This window comes from Calypte anna, chromosome 1 (genome assembly GCF_003957555.1).
Source record: "Calypte anna isolate BGI_N300 chromosome 1, bCalAnn1_v1.p, whole genome shotgun sequence".
Lineage (NCBI taxonomy): Eukaryota > Metazoa > Chordata > Aves > Apodiformes > Trochilidae > Calypte > Calypte anna.
Window position 1 is genome coordinate 116,558,968 of NC_044244.1, and position 14,484 is coordinate 116,573,451.

Sequence of the window (14,484 nt, forward strand, 5' to 3'; positions counted from 1 at the left end):
TTTTTGGCAATAACAGTAAAATTAGTTTTGCTTTTATTAATTTGTATCCTTTCTCTCTGGTCACTGTGATGATGCATTGTAGCTGATGTGTTAATCTTTACAAACTCGTGAAATGTTTTGATGGGCTAGTATTTATCCTGGCTTCCTATCTGTCTTTATTCAAAGAGATATTACTATTTACATCTCTTTCATGTCACTTGCTGTTTTCTGATGCAACCATTAATTAAAGGAAAATACTTCAGTTTCACTCAAGAATATGTATATGAAACACACAGATTTAATAATTATGGTGATTAGAGTGTTTGCAGACAGCAGCTTCACAACAATATTCTAGTCTGAACATTGTTACCTAGTCTACTCTATTTCTGTGTCCAGTCTATAACTAGTGGCAGACTCAAAGTAGATTTCTGTGTGCAAAAATTTCCTTATCTCTCTTGGAAAGCATAGAGCTGGAAAGCCATGAAGAAGTGGTGTGTGAACCTTAGGTGAGCTTCTTTTTACTGCATGCCCCCCAAAAGCACAAGTCTTGTGAACAGATAAGCACCTCCATTCTCCTTGAGCACAGAGCAAAGGTTGGAGTTCTGCTGCAAGCACTTCCCTCCTTTTCTGGTTTTTCTGGTACTGTTGGACTGGAAGGATTTGGGAGAGAGATTTTCAGCTCATTTTCCTGCATAAATGGAGCATATGAGATTTCATTGTCTGTCTTCAGTCTATTTAAGTTTCATAGCATATCTTGTGATTGATTTTTGAATTCACTGTTCAGTTTTAATCAAAATGGAAGCAGAGGTAAAGATTCCGTGGGTAATTAAGTTTCTCAAATCTGTAGAATATCAGTAGCTGGGTAGGACATTACTCAGTTCTGTCAGAGAGAAAGAGAGAAGCAGAGGTCAAAAGCTCCATGTTTCCATTGTTACCAGTCTACAAGCTAAGAGGGAAATAAATCTTGTTCCACAAACTGCTGCATACTTACTCTGGCTTGCCTAGTGAGAGAGATGGAGGAGCTGGAGGTGTTTTAGTGGGAGTGATTGGAGATGCGGAGAACAAGGAGAGCAAAAAACTGAATTGTGTCCATTCTTAGAGAATGATTGGTCAGGGTGGGATTTTTCTGCCTTCCCTCTAGCTGCATAGAGTAGATGAAATAATCTGCAAGGTCAGTGGGCATCTGTATAGGTAGCACGTTTCAAATTGTGGCCAGGTGTCTCACACAGATGCTTGTTCTGTTCATAGGGCACTTGCTGATCAGGCATGGTGGAGGCCTTCCCTGAGGAGCTGAAGAGTGGAGAAAAGGGGTTCTTAGTTTTGTTATATCAACAGGATATATTCCTTACCCTTCAAATCTTTTATGGGACTAAAACACTAGCATTTCAAATATGGTCTGAAGGAAAAATTTATGCAGCAGTTGGCATGCCTACATTGGGATTTTAAATAAAGAGATAGAAATTATTGCCTGGTCAACCTCTCTGAACCTCTAGGTGCTATCAAACAGAACCCCATGATTTTCTTTTCAGTGCCCAGAAAAATTTTTATTGCAGTGATTTCTTTAAGGCATACATGCTCAACGCTGTAACTGTTAGTGATTCTGCAGAAAAAATGAAATAGAGAAGAGGATTTTATATATAAACAAATATTGTGGTATTTAATCTTAAGAGTAGAATTTTATGGTTAGCTTTCAACAGAAGTTATATGATTATAATGTGAATTAGGTATGAAGTGTCATGGATAGAAGTAAAATACTTTTTTTTTTTAATATTAAAAATGACCATGAAGTTGAACTATGTACAATTAGAGAAGTGACTTTGTCAGAATTATTCAAGAACCTTTAAGCACTTTGTTCATCCCAAAATATTTGTGGAATATATGCAATACAGTTTCACCAGTTCTCAATTTTTAAAGGACAAAAGCAGTTTTGAAAGCTGCAAGGCACATCTAATGTGAGTTGTTTTTCCTCGTGGTTCCTAGTGATTTATTAAATTATTTGTCCTATATCATTTTATCTAAATTCTTAAGTGGTATTTTAGTGATTTATTGACTGACCTTAAAAAATTATGTAGATCATTTTCCCTTGAATTAGCATTCATATATTAATTTTGAAACAGAAGAAATGATTGTGCCATAGATAACCATTTTCTTCTGTTGTGAGAAGTGCTTGAATACAGAGAATAACTTTGTTGGTTCTATTAAGATTTTAATATATCTCTGGTATAGTATTGTTTCTAGTATGTACTTGTGTGTTTAGTCATACTGTATTACTTTTAGTAGTGTTACAAGGTAGACAAAATAATTTGTACACAGGTACTAATTTTTAAACTCATTTTTGGAGAGACTGCTATTTACTGGAAGCCAAGAGTCCTTTTTGTAGTAAAACTTAGTTTTCACTTGGACTTTTTGGAATTATTTAACTGAAGGTTTCTATCTATTCCAGTTCTTTGATGGGTTATAATGGACTTCTGTGATGAACATAAAATGTAATAGTTTAAATCATTGAAGATCATATTGCCTCTGTAAAGTTATTTATTTGAAATAGAATCAGGATGTCAAGATGCATGTTTTTTCACTGGAAGTAAATTTTCTAATGAACATATTGATTAGTATTTTGAAAATGTAGTGCTGTACTGAGAGAAATACATTAACATTAAATATGCAGTGAATATCAGTTCCTGAAAGTTTTACTATGTTAATAATATCAACTACTTTGAAGCAAGCTGATGAATTTTAGCAATCAGAAATGAAATTAGGGGAATATGTAAATCAGATATCCCTTGGGTAGCAACACTGGCATGGTTAGGAAAGCATTTGAATTAGTAAAAGATCAGACCCCAAATGCTATAATTATGCTCTGAAGAAGGAACAAGGAGGATACATAAGCTATGTCTGTTAGATAATGAGGAAAATAGAGAGCAGCAAGGGCAGAGAAACACGGCAGTGGTTGGTGTAGGAAGTAAAGCCAGTCTCCTTAAATCCTTATGGCTGAATCGGGAGAGAAAACCCCTCCTCAGCATTAAAAGACCTAAAGAACCAGCTCAGAGCAATCCAAAGCTGGTGGAGACATGAAGGCAAAGGAAGAATCAGCAAAATCATCAGGTGATAACTTCTTACAAACAAGTTGATTTGCTGTCTGTCCGTCACCAATGAACTCCCCCCACTGGTTACTCTTGCTCACGTTATTGCGTTGAGCCAGGACTGGTGGTTTCATAGAATCATAGAATTGGGTGGGTTGGAAGGGACCTCAGAGATCATCAAATCCAACCCTTGATCCACTACTGCTGCAGTTACCAGACCATGGCACTGAGTGCCACATCCAGTCTCTTTTTAAAGATCTCCAGGGATGGAGAATCCACTACTTCCCTGGGCAGCCCATTCCAATGCTTGATCACCCTCTCGGTAAAGAAATTCTTTCTAATGTCCAACCTAAATATTTGTTTGTTCATATATTGTCGCAATGCAAGGCTGTGATGCAGTGATGTATAACAGATAGATTATTAATTCAGGCTCTCTGTGGTACCTAAAACCATATTACTTCCATTGCCCTTGAAGCTGTCTGTATGTAACAAGTTGCAAGCCTGAACCAACTCATCCTCTTGCCTGTCACAGTAATTCGCCACAACTAGGAAACTGCTTTTGCAGGCTGGATATTTCTCAGGATACATTTGTGCTTTTATGACTTTTTCCAGTTGCCATCAAGTCAAGGTACACTGACCACCAGTTCAGATATTTTTGCTATTGTTTTTTCTTACAAGCAGACACAACCTCATCAGTAGGGGGATTTTCTTATCACATATGTGACTAATTTTGTGGAGTTTCCAGAGAATAAAAAAATATCCAGAACATTTTCCATGCATATCAAAAAGCATTTTTTAATATAATAGATGCAGAACAAATATACATAGATTTTTCTGATTGAAAAAGTGTATATATACTATTTTAACTTGCATTAAATGAAGTATAAATGATGTGGATCAAAACTTAGAAAGTGAAGGTTATATATAAATAATCTTCCAAATGCTTCAAAGGAATTATATCTGCTGCAATTTGTCTTAAAGGGTATGTATAAATGACCAGTACCAGGGATAGTGCTGATATATATATAGCTCATTCAATATTATCAGTTTGCTACTTTATATATTTTACTTTTATGTAATGGGTATTTTTTTTCATAGCCAGAGGCACAGACAAATGACAATCTAGTCATTTCAAAAGAAAGCCATAATATATAATAGCTTAAACATCATGACTGAAATAAAAACAGGATGCTTATGCATTCCAGTGCTGCTGAGTTAAAGACTAGAGGTGGTATTTTCAAGGTATAGACTGCATAAGAAAGCAAATATTTTTCCAGTTCTTTGAAGCACAGGAGGTATGTAGTACATAGCTTATGTCAGTGTATGGATATCTCTGTAAGAATCAGGAAAAGCTGTGGAATCATATAAGTACCATAACTATCTGCTTTTAATTTAAGAAAAAAATTATTTAAATGCAGAAGAAAAATAAAAACCTGTGTTCATACTGAATTAAAAAAAAAAATATTTATTTCACTAAAAAGGCTGGTCTGGTTTTAAGTTCATAGGGCAATTGCTGATCAGGGATGGGGGAGGCCTTAATGTCCTTTCAAGGACATTACTGATGTCCTTGAAAACTTACAAATAGGCTATGTTTGAAGAAACTAGGCCATGTTGTTATTTATAATACACTGGGACCTATCATGTGAGTAGTTTGATTTGTGATAGCTGGAAAGAAATTGAAGATGGAGGATGCATATTTCTAATCGTTGACATTGTTTGTTCAGTTTTATTTTTTCAGGGGAGGTAAAATATCAAAATGTTGTAAAAATTAAATTGCAAATTGGACACAGTATCAGATTAGGCCATAGTCTCAACTTAGTACTATTATGTGTAGACATAGAAGGAAAAGTTGTTTGACAGTGGCGTGTCTTTACCTTTTTGTGCTACAGCAATATAGAAATAAATATATTTCAGTAGCATGCATGTGTTACAAAATCAGTGAGTAGGCTTTTTTAGACCTACAGTTAAATTTTATGTATTTTAACCTGAAGCATTATAGTTAGTATGCAGTAGCATACTATGTTTTTGGGAAAAAAAAAAGTCTCTTCTTTCTCCCTGCAGTATTTCTAAATCAGTTCTAAAATTAATTTGAATTAATATGCCAGTAAGAACAACTGTGTAATTTGGGTTAGAAACACAAAATAGACCTCTGGTCTTGTACTTTGCAGTTTGGTACTGAAATTACTTTCATCACAATTTCATCTCACGTTAGAAAGGGACGTGAAATGTAAATGTAAATGAACATGGCCCGTTTTAACAATTATATCTCCTGGAAATAATGGGAAAGAGATGAGCTTTTTTTTTTTTTTTTTTTTTAAATTAACTCCCAGGTGAATATCTTTATAAATTGCAAGGAGTGAATCTGTTTGCAAAGTGTCAACATTTGAAGTAGATTCTGTTTATCGAAAAAAATTTTAATGAGGTGACTAATTGCCAAGGTCATCTCTCCTCTGAATCAATAATACATATTTTTTCAATGCTTCTGAGGCCCACAGAGTGCTGTACAACTTTTTGTCCAGGCAAGGATAAAGAAAGCAAAGACTAAAATATACCACACAGATTTTCAGAAAGTTTTTGGGCAGGGTTAGAAGACAGTACTTAGAACTTTAGTTACTCAGTGGTTGTATTGAGAAGGCGGGCAAGAACCAATATCAGTTTATTGTAAGCTTCAAGGTGGATCATTCAGAGGACCAAGGAAATTGAGACAAAGTTGATTAATGTCTTCAAAATATGTCATTGCACTACATGAGGGAAAATTTCAGTGTGCACACCTTGACTTCCTTTTTCCTTTTTTCCCTTGTGGATTTGAAGGTAGAAGTACATTTCAGTGGAGGAAGAAATAAATTCAGGTTAATTTATTTTTATTACAGAGGACAGGGAACCAGACAAAACTTTATCTTCTCATAAAACAGATTGCCATTCTGGTGGAAGTCATAGTAACTGGTTTTACCAGGTGATATCTGCCTCTCAAGAACTAATTATGGAGGGACGTTCATTAAGTGCTAGTGAGAAAACTGGAGGTGTGTTTGCGATTATGCTTGACAGGAGCATAGATAGCACTGACAAGAACCTGGAATTACTGTGACAAGCTGAAGTGTGAAGTTACTAGGCTATTAAAGTATGGCAGACTACTGCTTTTTGAAGGACAGTAGTCTAGACTGAAGAATTTGTATAACTAAATTTGAACAGGTAAAAAACGGGAATTTCAGCCTTTATGCCTTGTTTTGTAAAGAATGAATCTGTTATTGCTTCCAGAAGGTAGAGGCACAGTCAAGGGATAAAGTCTAGAAGATACTAAAACTTTCTGGTCAGAAGCCTTTAGCAGAGTATGAAAAGCTGTTTATCTCTATTTAACTTGTTAAAATGTACAATTGTGAATTTGCATTGTACCTACATTTCCTTGGGTACAGTAGCAGTCATGAACAGTCAGCAATGCAGCCAATGGACCTTGCATTTTTCTAGTTAAACAGCATCAAAATATAGGAAAAAAACAACCACAAAGCAGGATGGAATAGCATTTTCCAGCTAAGCAGTATGTGTACCACAATCAAGCAACATTTTATATGTTTTATAAACTATTTATATAAACTTTTGCTTACACCAAAAATAATCTTGTAAAGAATTCTAGTCAAATTGAGGGTGAAATCTCCTTGTTATTTTGTACTATTTATTCTTTACTCAGAAAACGTCTTTGCAGTATGTCAAGAGTTTTCCTTTGGTTTCTTATGTACAGTTGATGTACAAACCCAGTACAACTGACAAAACACACCCAGTTCTGCTATATAGGTAGAATCTGCCTGGAGTCTACAGTCTATTCTTTCAAATGCTGCTCTTTTTGCAGAGCTGATAGTAATATTCAAACCATAATAATTTCTATAATTTATGCTAAGAAAAAAGAAGGTTGCTTTAAATTATATTCAGCTCCTTAGCAAACATTGCCTTGGGTTTTTCACTGGTTTTTGTCTTCTTCTGTCTCCATCTGAGATGCTGTAATTCACAAAACAATGAAGAATCTCAAGCATAGCTTCTTATAAGAAAACATCTGCGAAGCAACATGTATTTTTTGTTGTTTGATTTAATCCTAACACAGTGCCTAATCCTAACAAGTGCCTTGTTTTAATCCTAACAAAAAATGTTTCATGGTTAAATTAATGTTATTTAACTGTCTGGAAATTTTTTTTCTTCCTTATTTCTAATATAATCTTGAACAGAGGTACATACACTTAATGAACAAATTTATTCTGGTAACCAAAGGCTAGCAAATTGTTTTGAGGATACTTGTGCACTAAATGTTTTCCCAGTTCTCTGATTTATATTGTTGCACCTGGGTAGACACTCTTACATCAACCTTAAGCTTGTATAAAATCTAAGGCAGAAGAGGAAATTTTGCAAATTACCAAAGAATATCCCATTAATGTCAAATTAAAGACTGCAGCTTTCTGAAACTGGTGTTCTGTACCTTTACATGCTTTTAGAATCTGTAGCTTACCCTAAATTAAGGGCACAGTTAATACAATATTTATTTCTTACAAGGTTTTGTGCCAGCTTGTGTCTCTGGGAGAAATCAGCTTGTTTGTGATATTTATTCATGCTGCTATGGGGCTTTTCCATAACAATAAATTATTTTTAAGCTCATTTGTCTACTACAATGGAAAGAGGAAAATGCTGGTAAGATTGCTCATAGAATAGTTTCTGATTAAGTTTAACAGGAAAATGCTATTTCATTCAATGATAAGAGGAAATGAGGCTGCAGGAAGAGTTGCATGAAATATGTACAAGTTAACTAAGAAATAACAAAGTAAAAGAAATTATTCCATTCTGGTACCCACTTAGATAAGGACTTATGTGGCTAAGGATTCTGATGAGTTTTTAATTTGCATAATATGGGAAAAGCAATCAAACTGACTTATTTCAAATCATCACCCACTCAAATCTTTCTCTCTTTTACTTTTTCAGTTAGTACTAGGAGTCTATCTGAATCAGTAATACATCTTTTGTCATATTTCCTGGGCAGTTGTCAAAGGCATTGTGAATGGCATGACGAAGAAAAGGTGGCATTAGTTATGTGATCGTGTCATGCTTTTGAAATTGGTTGGTAAATAAAGAAAAAAGTAATAGAATGGCAAGATAAAGCAAAACTACTGAGTAATTCAACTGCAAGTAATAAAAGGATACACAACACAGAAAGGAAATTAAAAAAAAAAAAAAAAAGGAAGAAGAAATAAAAAATTAGAGAAAAGACAAATGTATTATAGTGTTTGATATTCTTGTTCACTATCCCTTTTAGGGAATTCCCACCTCATATTTAGGATATGAATGAAAAGCCGTAGCCAGGACCATAGAAGGAATGCCTGTAGCTTTAGGTCTCTCAGACCATTGATTTTCTTAGGAAAGGAATGATGTAATTGGAAAGTATTTTCTAAAGAATAATGTTGTTACTAACAACTTTGTCATCTTTGTCACAGGCAGTTGTGATTTATTAATGTTCACTGTGTTGCATAATTATATCAAGAACAGCTTTACTACTCACAGAAATGCTAATATCGATGCAGAAACCTCTAAACATTTGGAGGTAAAGCCAAAATAAGTGTTCCATGTACATTTGGGGAGGTAAGATGTGTCACATCAAGAAATTCCTTTGGGAATTTTGCTTTCCACTTTTTCCTTTTTTTTCCCTATTTCTTTTCTTTATATTTGATTCAAAAAATATAAAGCTGATGATGGGCAGAGTCTCCTTCTAGTGCAGAAACGGAGCTATTGACTTTTGGGGATGGTTTTTCCCTCTGTTTAACCCATATTTCTTTTTTGTTCTGTCCGACTTGGAAGATTTCTGAAAGTACGTGCATAGGTAGATCTTGGAAAATAAAAAGGAACTAATTGAAGCAAAGAAACATCAGATGAGTGTCATAGAATTTTTAAGATACACTAAATTAGTTGAGGTCATTACTGGAGTGAAAAATCATCTATATGAGAGGTAGAAGTCCTTTAATATACTGCTTTTGCAATTTTTAGTCTGAGACAATACTTAAACATTACTTTCATTCCTTGCTTCCCTATGCTTGGGAATCACAAGAAAGGAAAATCAAAGTGATGGGTATTAATATTATCATCTGCTTTTTTTAATAGCTAAAAAAGCAAAATGTTGAAACCATGTAGAAATATCTCCCATCCACTAAAAATTGTGATTTTGTCTACATGTACGAGCATGATGAGATCTTGTCTCTTCTAAGTTGTTTCATTTTTAATATTATATAAACATATCCTTTTTAATTATGTTTGTTTGCTCACTCTGTTCATAAAGTAATTAGAAACTGTGTAATTGCAAGTAAAAGTACCTCAGATGGCTTTCTGAGTAAGCTGCAGATCCAAAGGGCATTGTGCCCTTTTGCTTTGCCATTTCTGTATGAAGGGGTGAAATGTCAAAAACTGCATGAAGCAGATTCAATGTCAATAATCTTTCTGCAGCACCATATATATATATAAAGGCCATCAGAAGCAACCCACTGCAGGTTCCCAGCAACTTGCCCTCATGCAGGGGTCTGGCAAGGCTTGGAGAAGAACAAATAGGAAACTACAGGTGTTGACAAGTTTTACAGAGTGAATGGAAGTTGTGAGTAGCATCTTTGAATGTGGGAAAGCATGACTTTCAGCAAAGTAGTTGAAATATTTCTGTCCACTTCATACAAAAATACTTTAAGAAAACTAGGTCTCCATGGATTGCTGTGATTTATGCAGTACCAACTATTAATAATAATCTGCTTTATCTTAGGCTGTGGGATCTGGGCAATCATTAGAACGTGTTTCAGTTTAATCATTTGAAGAGTGTCAAATGCATAGAGTACTTGGATAAAAAATAATCTCAAATTTGGATTTTTAGACTTTCTTTCATGTTCTGATGGATGTTCATACTTCTTCCTACTCAATCTGCATGAGGTCATTTTGGCATTAGGGATCATAATTTGAAAGACCATCACCACTTCGCTTTTTTCTTTTTTTTACTTTATATGTAAAGCCTATTACATAATATGTCACAGAATAAATCAGAAAAGTCTGATTTGGTTACTTGATTGGTTAATTTTGCGTCAGTTGAAATAAGGGTGTAAATAATTTCTATATTATTTGTGCATGTGCTGGGGGAGGGAGAGAATCATAGAATCATAGAATTGGCTGGGTTGGAAGGGACCTCAGAGATCATCGAGTCCAACCCTTGAACCACCATTGTGGTTGCTAGACCATGGCACTGAGTGCCACATCCAGTCTCTTTTTAAATATCTCCAGGGACAGAGAATCCACTACTTCCCTGGGCAGCCCATTCCAATGCTTGATCACCCTCTCCGTAAAGAAATTCTTTCTAATGTCCAACCTAAACTTCCCCTGGCACAACTTGAGACCATGCCCTCTTGTCTTGCTGAGAGTTGCCTGGGAAAAGAGACCAAACCCCCCTGGCTACCCTCTCCTTTCAGGGAGTTGTAGAGAGCAATGAGGTCTCCCCTGAGCCTCCTCTTCTCCAGGCTGAACAGCCCCAGCTCCCTCAGCCTCTCCTCATAGGGTCTGTGCTCGAGTCCCTTCACCAGCCTGGTTGCCCTCCTTTGGACCCGCTCCAGGACCTCAATCTCCTTCCTGAACTGAGGGGCCCAGAACTGGACACAGTACTCGAGGTGTGGCCTCACCAGGGCTGAGTACAGGGGCAGAATCCCTTCCCTGGACCTGTTGGCCACAATGTTCCTGATACAGGCCAGGATGCCATTGGCCTTCTTGGCCACCTGGGCACACTGCTGGCTCATGTTCAGCTTCCTGTCAATCCAGACTCCCAGGTCCCTTTCTGCCTGGCTGCTCTCAGCCACTCTGTGCCCAGCCTGGAGCTCCCCATGGGGTTGTTGTGGCCAAAGTGCAACTAGTTTAAAGGCTATTAATTCAGGAAGCTTTTAATTAGTGTTTTAGTTTATAATGTTGGCTGGTGATTATTTAGCAAAGTTGGTCAAAGATAACCTCTAATTTCCAAATATTTTATTTCTAAAAAGTCTTTGGAGTTCAGGAAGTACAATTTCCCTTTGTTCTCCTTGTCATGATCTCCTCTTCCAAGTGAACAGTCCTGTTTCCTAAAAGTTCAGTGTCCTGAACTGTTATTTTCTCCAAGTGGTATGGATCATAAGTTCACACAGGTGCCTGGAATAGTGCAATTGTTTCAACAGCCTCTCTGGAAATAAGCCACTTATGATATATTGGTGTTGGTGTTCAAACTGTCTTGTCTGTATAAATTTTGTGCAAAAGTTGGGATAGGTCATGCAATTGACTTTCTGCAGTCTGCTGAATTAGTAGCTGGCAACTGAGGTGTGGTCATATTAAAACAAGTTACCTTCAAGTGTGGTTCAGTTTGAGAACTTTCAATCACAATCTTATGCCTGAAGATCTGATGGACAAGATATATCAAAAATGCACAGGTAGTAGTTATATTCATCTTTTACTCACCTGAACAATTTATGATCCTGGCAATTTTAACCAGTTCATGCAGAAATTTAATTTAATGATTATATGCAGAGTTACTGAGTTTATCTGTAACTAAAATTATGCATTTAGGAAGAGAAAGCAAACATAAAATATTGTTCCAGAGTATGATAGGCTAAAATATTCAGTTCCTACCAGAAAAGGTATGTTCAGCATTTTGCTTGAAAGCTCTTGTATTTAGACAGGATTCAGACACACTTCCTTAGATTTTGAAACCCAGCAGAAGTATGAAGCCCACAGTGTAGATTGTAGATTATTTCATTTTCTGCTTATTTTAGCAGTAAAATTTTGAAAAGTATTTTACACTTCCCTGCTTGTACATTCTGAAGAATTCAAGGAAAAAATTGTTCATGCTCTAATGATAATTAAAAATATGAAAGTATTTTTTTTCCCTTTTCATAAATACGAATTTTATAAAACAGGCATAGTGTTAAAATCTAAGCTACAGGTTTAGAACTGTGTTGTTTTTACCCATGAGGTAAGGTATGATAACTTTTTAATGATAAAAGGTGTAGAAAATATATCACAGTGTGTTTACTAAAACTTGAATTATGGCCTTGGTTGTATTTTGCCATTTTTTCATCTTATGCTGTAAAGTGTTACTATGCAAGTAATACTTTTTCTTAGTTCCCCCCAACCCTGAAAAAAACCAACACTAAAACTACAAAAAGAAAACATGAGGGAATAGATTATCAGGATTTTGAGCAACTGGGGGCAAATATGTTCTTTAGTGAGATCAGGAGAAGTACTTGGGAACAGTCTGGTTTCTCAACATTGTTTATTTGTGTTGATAACTAATAGAAACTCCAAAACCAGGGTGCTTTTAATTTTAAAATGCTTTGTAGGATATTAAACAAATACGGAGTATACATACCTCCAGGGGCTTGGAAGTTTGTTCACAAGTTCTTATTAATTGTTCTGAAGAAAATTATTGTAATTATCTCTAGCAGACAAGAATACAGAAGCTGAAAAGGCTGTAGAGATGCACTGGAAGTTACTTGTTACAAAAACATGAGAGGTCCTTCTGTCTACTTGCCTCTAGATTTTTCATTTGGCATTCAGAGAAGAGCAAGAATTTTCACCTCATTCCATCTGGACAGTATGTGATGAAGCATTTTGTTTCATTCCTGTCATGTTTATGAATACTTGTGTATTTTGGGTATTTTTCAGGAGCTTCATGATGGGATTGGGCAACAGAGAACTGTTGTCAAAACACTGAATGTAACCGGTGAAGAGATTATTGAGCAGTCGTCAGCAGCAGATGCTAAGGTGCTGAAGGAACAACTGGAAAGTTTGAATACACGGTGGCAGGAGATCTGCAGTCAGCTGGTAGAGAAAAAAAGGAGGTATGTTGAAAGAGAGAAAAAATACTGTGAAGTTATTTTTGGTTCCTTTAGATTTGCTTCTGACTTAAACATTCAAAGGAGCTCTCATCTTCTGGTATTTTCATATTCATAACAAATTATTAGTGATTAAATTTCACATCCACGATCATTTGCTTAATTCTTCTTTTCTACACATTCCTGTCAGTGACCACCATTCCCTTCCATACACTGCATTTTCATAATTCCACTCCTAATACTTAAAAAAATTATCAAGTATACATTATTGCTTGATTAAAAGTAGTATAGATTGCAGCTTCATTTACAGAATTTACAGTTGATTTAGCATCTTTCTATTTGATAGTGTGTCTCTGTAGTACTAGTAATACCTTAGCTAATTGATACAGTTAATCCTAATCTAATTAACTTCTCATCATTAATGCTATTAGCATCTGCATTTCAGGGGTTGGATGAAATGAATAAATTGGTTAAATTAACCAATTTATAATAAATAAATTAATTGTTTATACTCACTTTTTGATCAATTTGGTTTTCTTCTGCAGTCACAGTCAAATGCCAGAGAATTTGAGCTACAGACAATATAAACATGATTTTACATTTTTAATAAGAAAATTTCCAATAATTTTTTTGTTACTACTTATATTAGGTTTCGTAAATGTTTAAGTTTATATTAAGTTTTATAAAATCATAAGGTCTTAATCTATATGCTAGGCTTAATAACAGAGGCATTTGTACTTGTGTTCATCGCCCACTCTTCCTGGATGTGTCAGAGACAAGGAACCTTTTAGCTCCAAGATCCTAAAAACAGATCCTACCTTCCTGCTGCCTCCTTGTTCATGCATTTTCCTCTTTCCTTAAGATTTTCACTCACAGACTCAATTTTCAAAGGAAAGAAACCTAGCTGATAAGCATATGTGGGGTGTTCTTGCTGAGTCTCAATTATAGATGATTCTCGGCATGAAAAGTGCTTAAGCTTCTCTTGTGGACAGAATTCATATATCCTTGGTGTCATGGGACACCTCTGGTGCTTTAGCATCTTCTGCTTGTTCATTAGTTGTCCTTATTTGGTTTGGGGTGCAGTCAGATTAATCCTTTGTCACCCAATGCCCTTTAATTTTTCAAAAAGAACAAAGCAAGGGGCAAACAAGAACCTCTTCTTGCAGTCCAAGAGAGCCAGCACAGTCATGGCATTGCCCACTGTTTATTTCAGTATCACGGCATATAATAACTTATAACAGATCTGGGTGAACTAAAAATGTTTTGACTCTTTTCCAGAATAGCCTTAGTAGACTATTTTCTTAACTCTTAAGCCAATATTTTTCTATTTTGGCTAACTTAAGTTTTATTAGACTTTAATATTTCTCTATATTTTCTAAATTTTAAGTTAAGAGAATTTTTTTTATAAAGAAGGAGATTCTAAGACTTCTGTTTAAGTCAATTTTGAGAATGAGAAAATGGAACCACGTTTTAAAGCCATAGCGAAAGAAGGTGATGTTGAAGGCAGAATAGTCTGGGTAGAATTAATTTTCCTTTATTTTATTTTTCTTTGAAACTGTTAAAGTCTAACATTTGGAATC

At 35.4% G+C, this 14,484-nt stretch overlaps 1 protein-coding gene across 4 annotated transcripts in view; it reads left to right on the forward strand.

Annotated features, from left to right (window-relative positions):
- Window positions 1-14,484, forward strand: part of DMD (dystrophin) — a 950,620-nt gene that overhangs the window by 545,887 nt on the left and 390,249 nt on the right. For all 4 annotated transcript variants that reach the window (XM_030448312.1, XM_030448319.1, XM_030448327.1 and 1 more), the window contains exon 45: window positions 12,735-12,910. In XM_030448312.1, coding sequence (XP_030304172.1) covers window positions 12,735-12,910 — 176 coding nt within the window. The remainder of the gene's footprint in view (window positions 1-12,734; window positions 12,911-14,484) is intronic.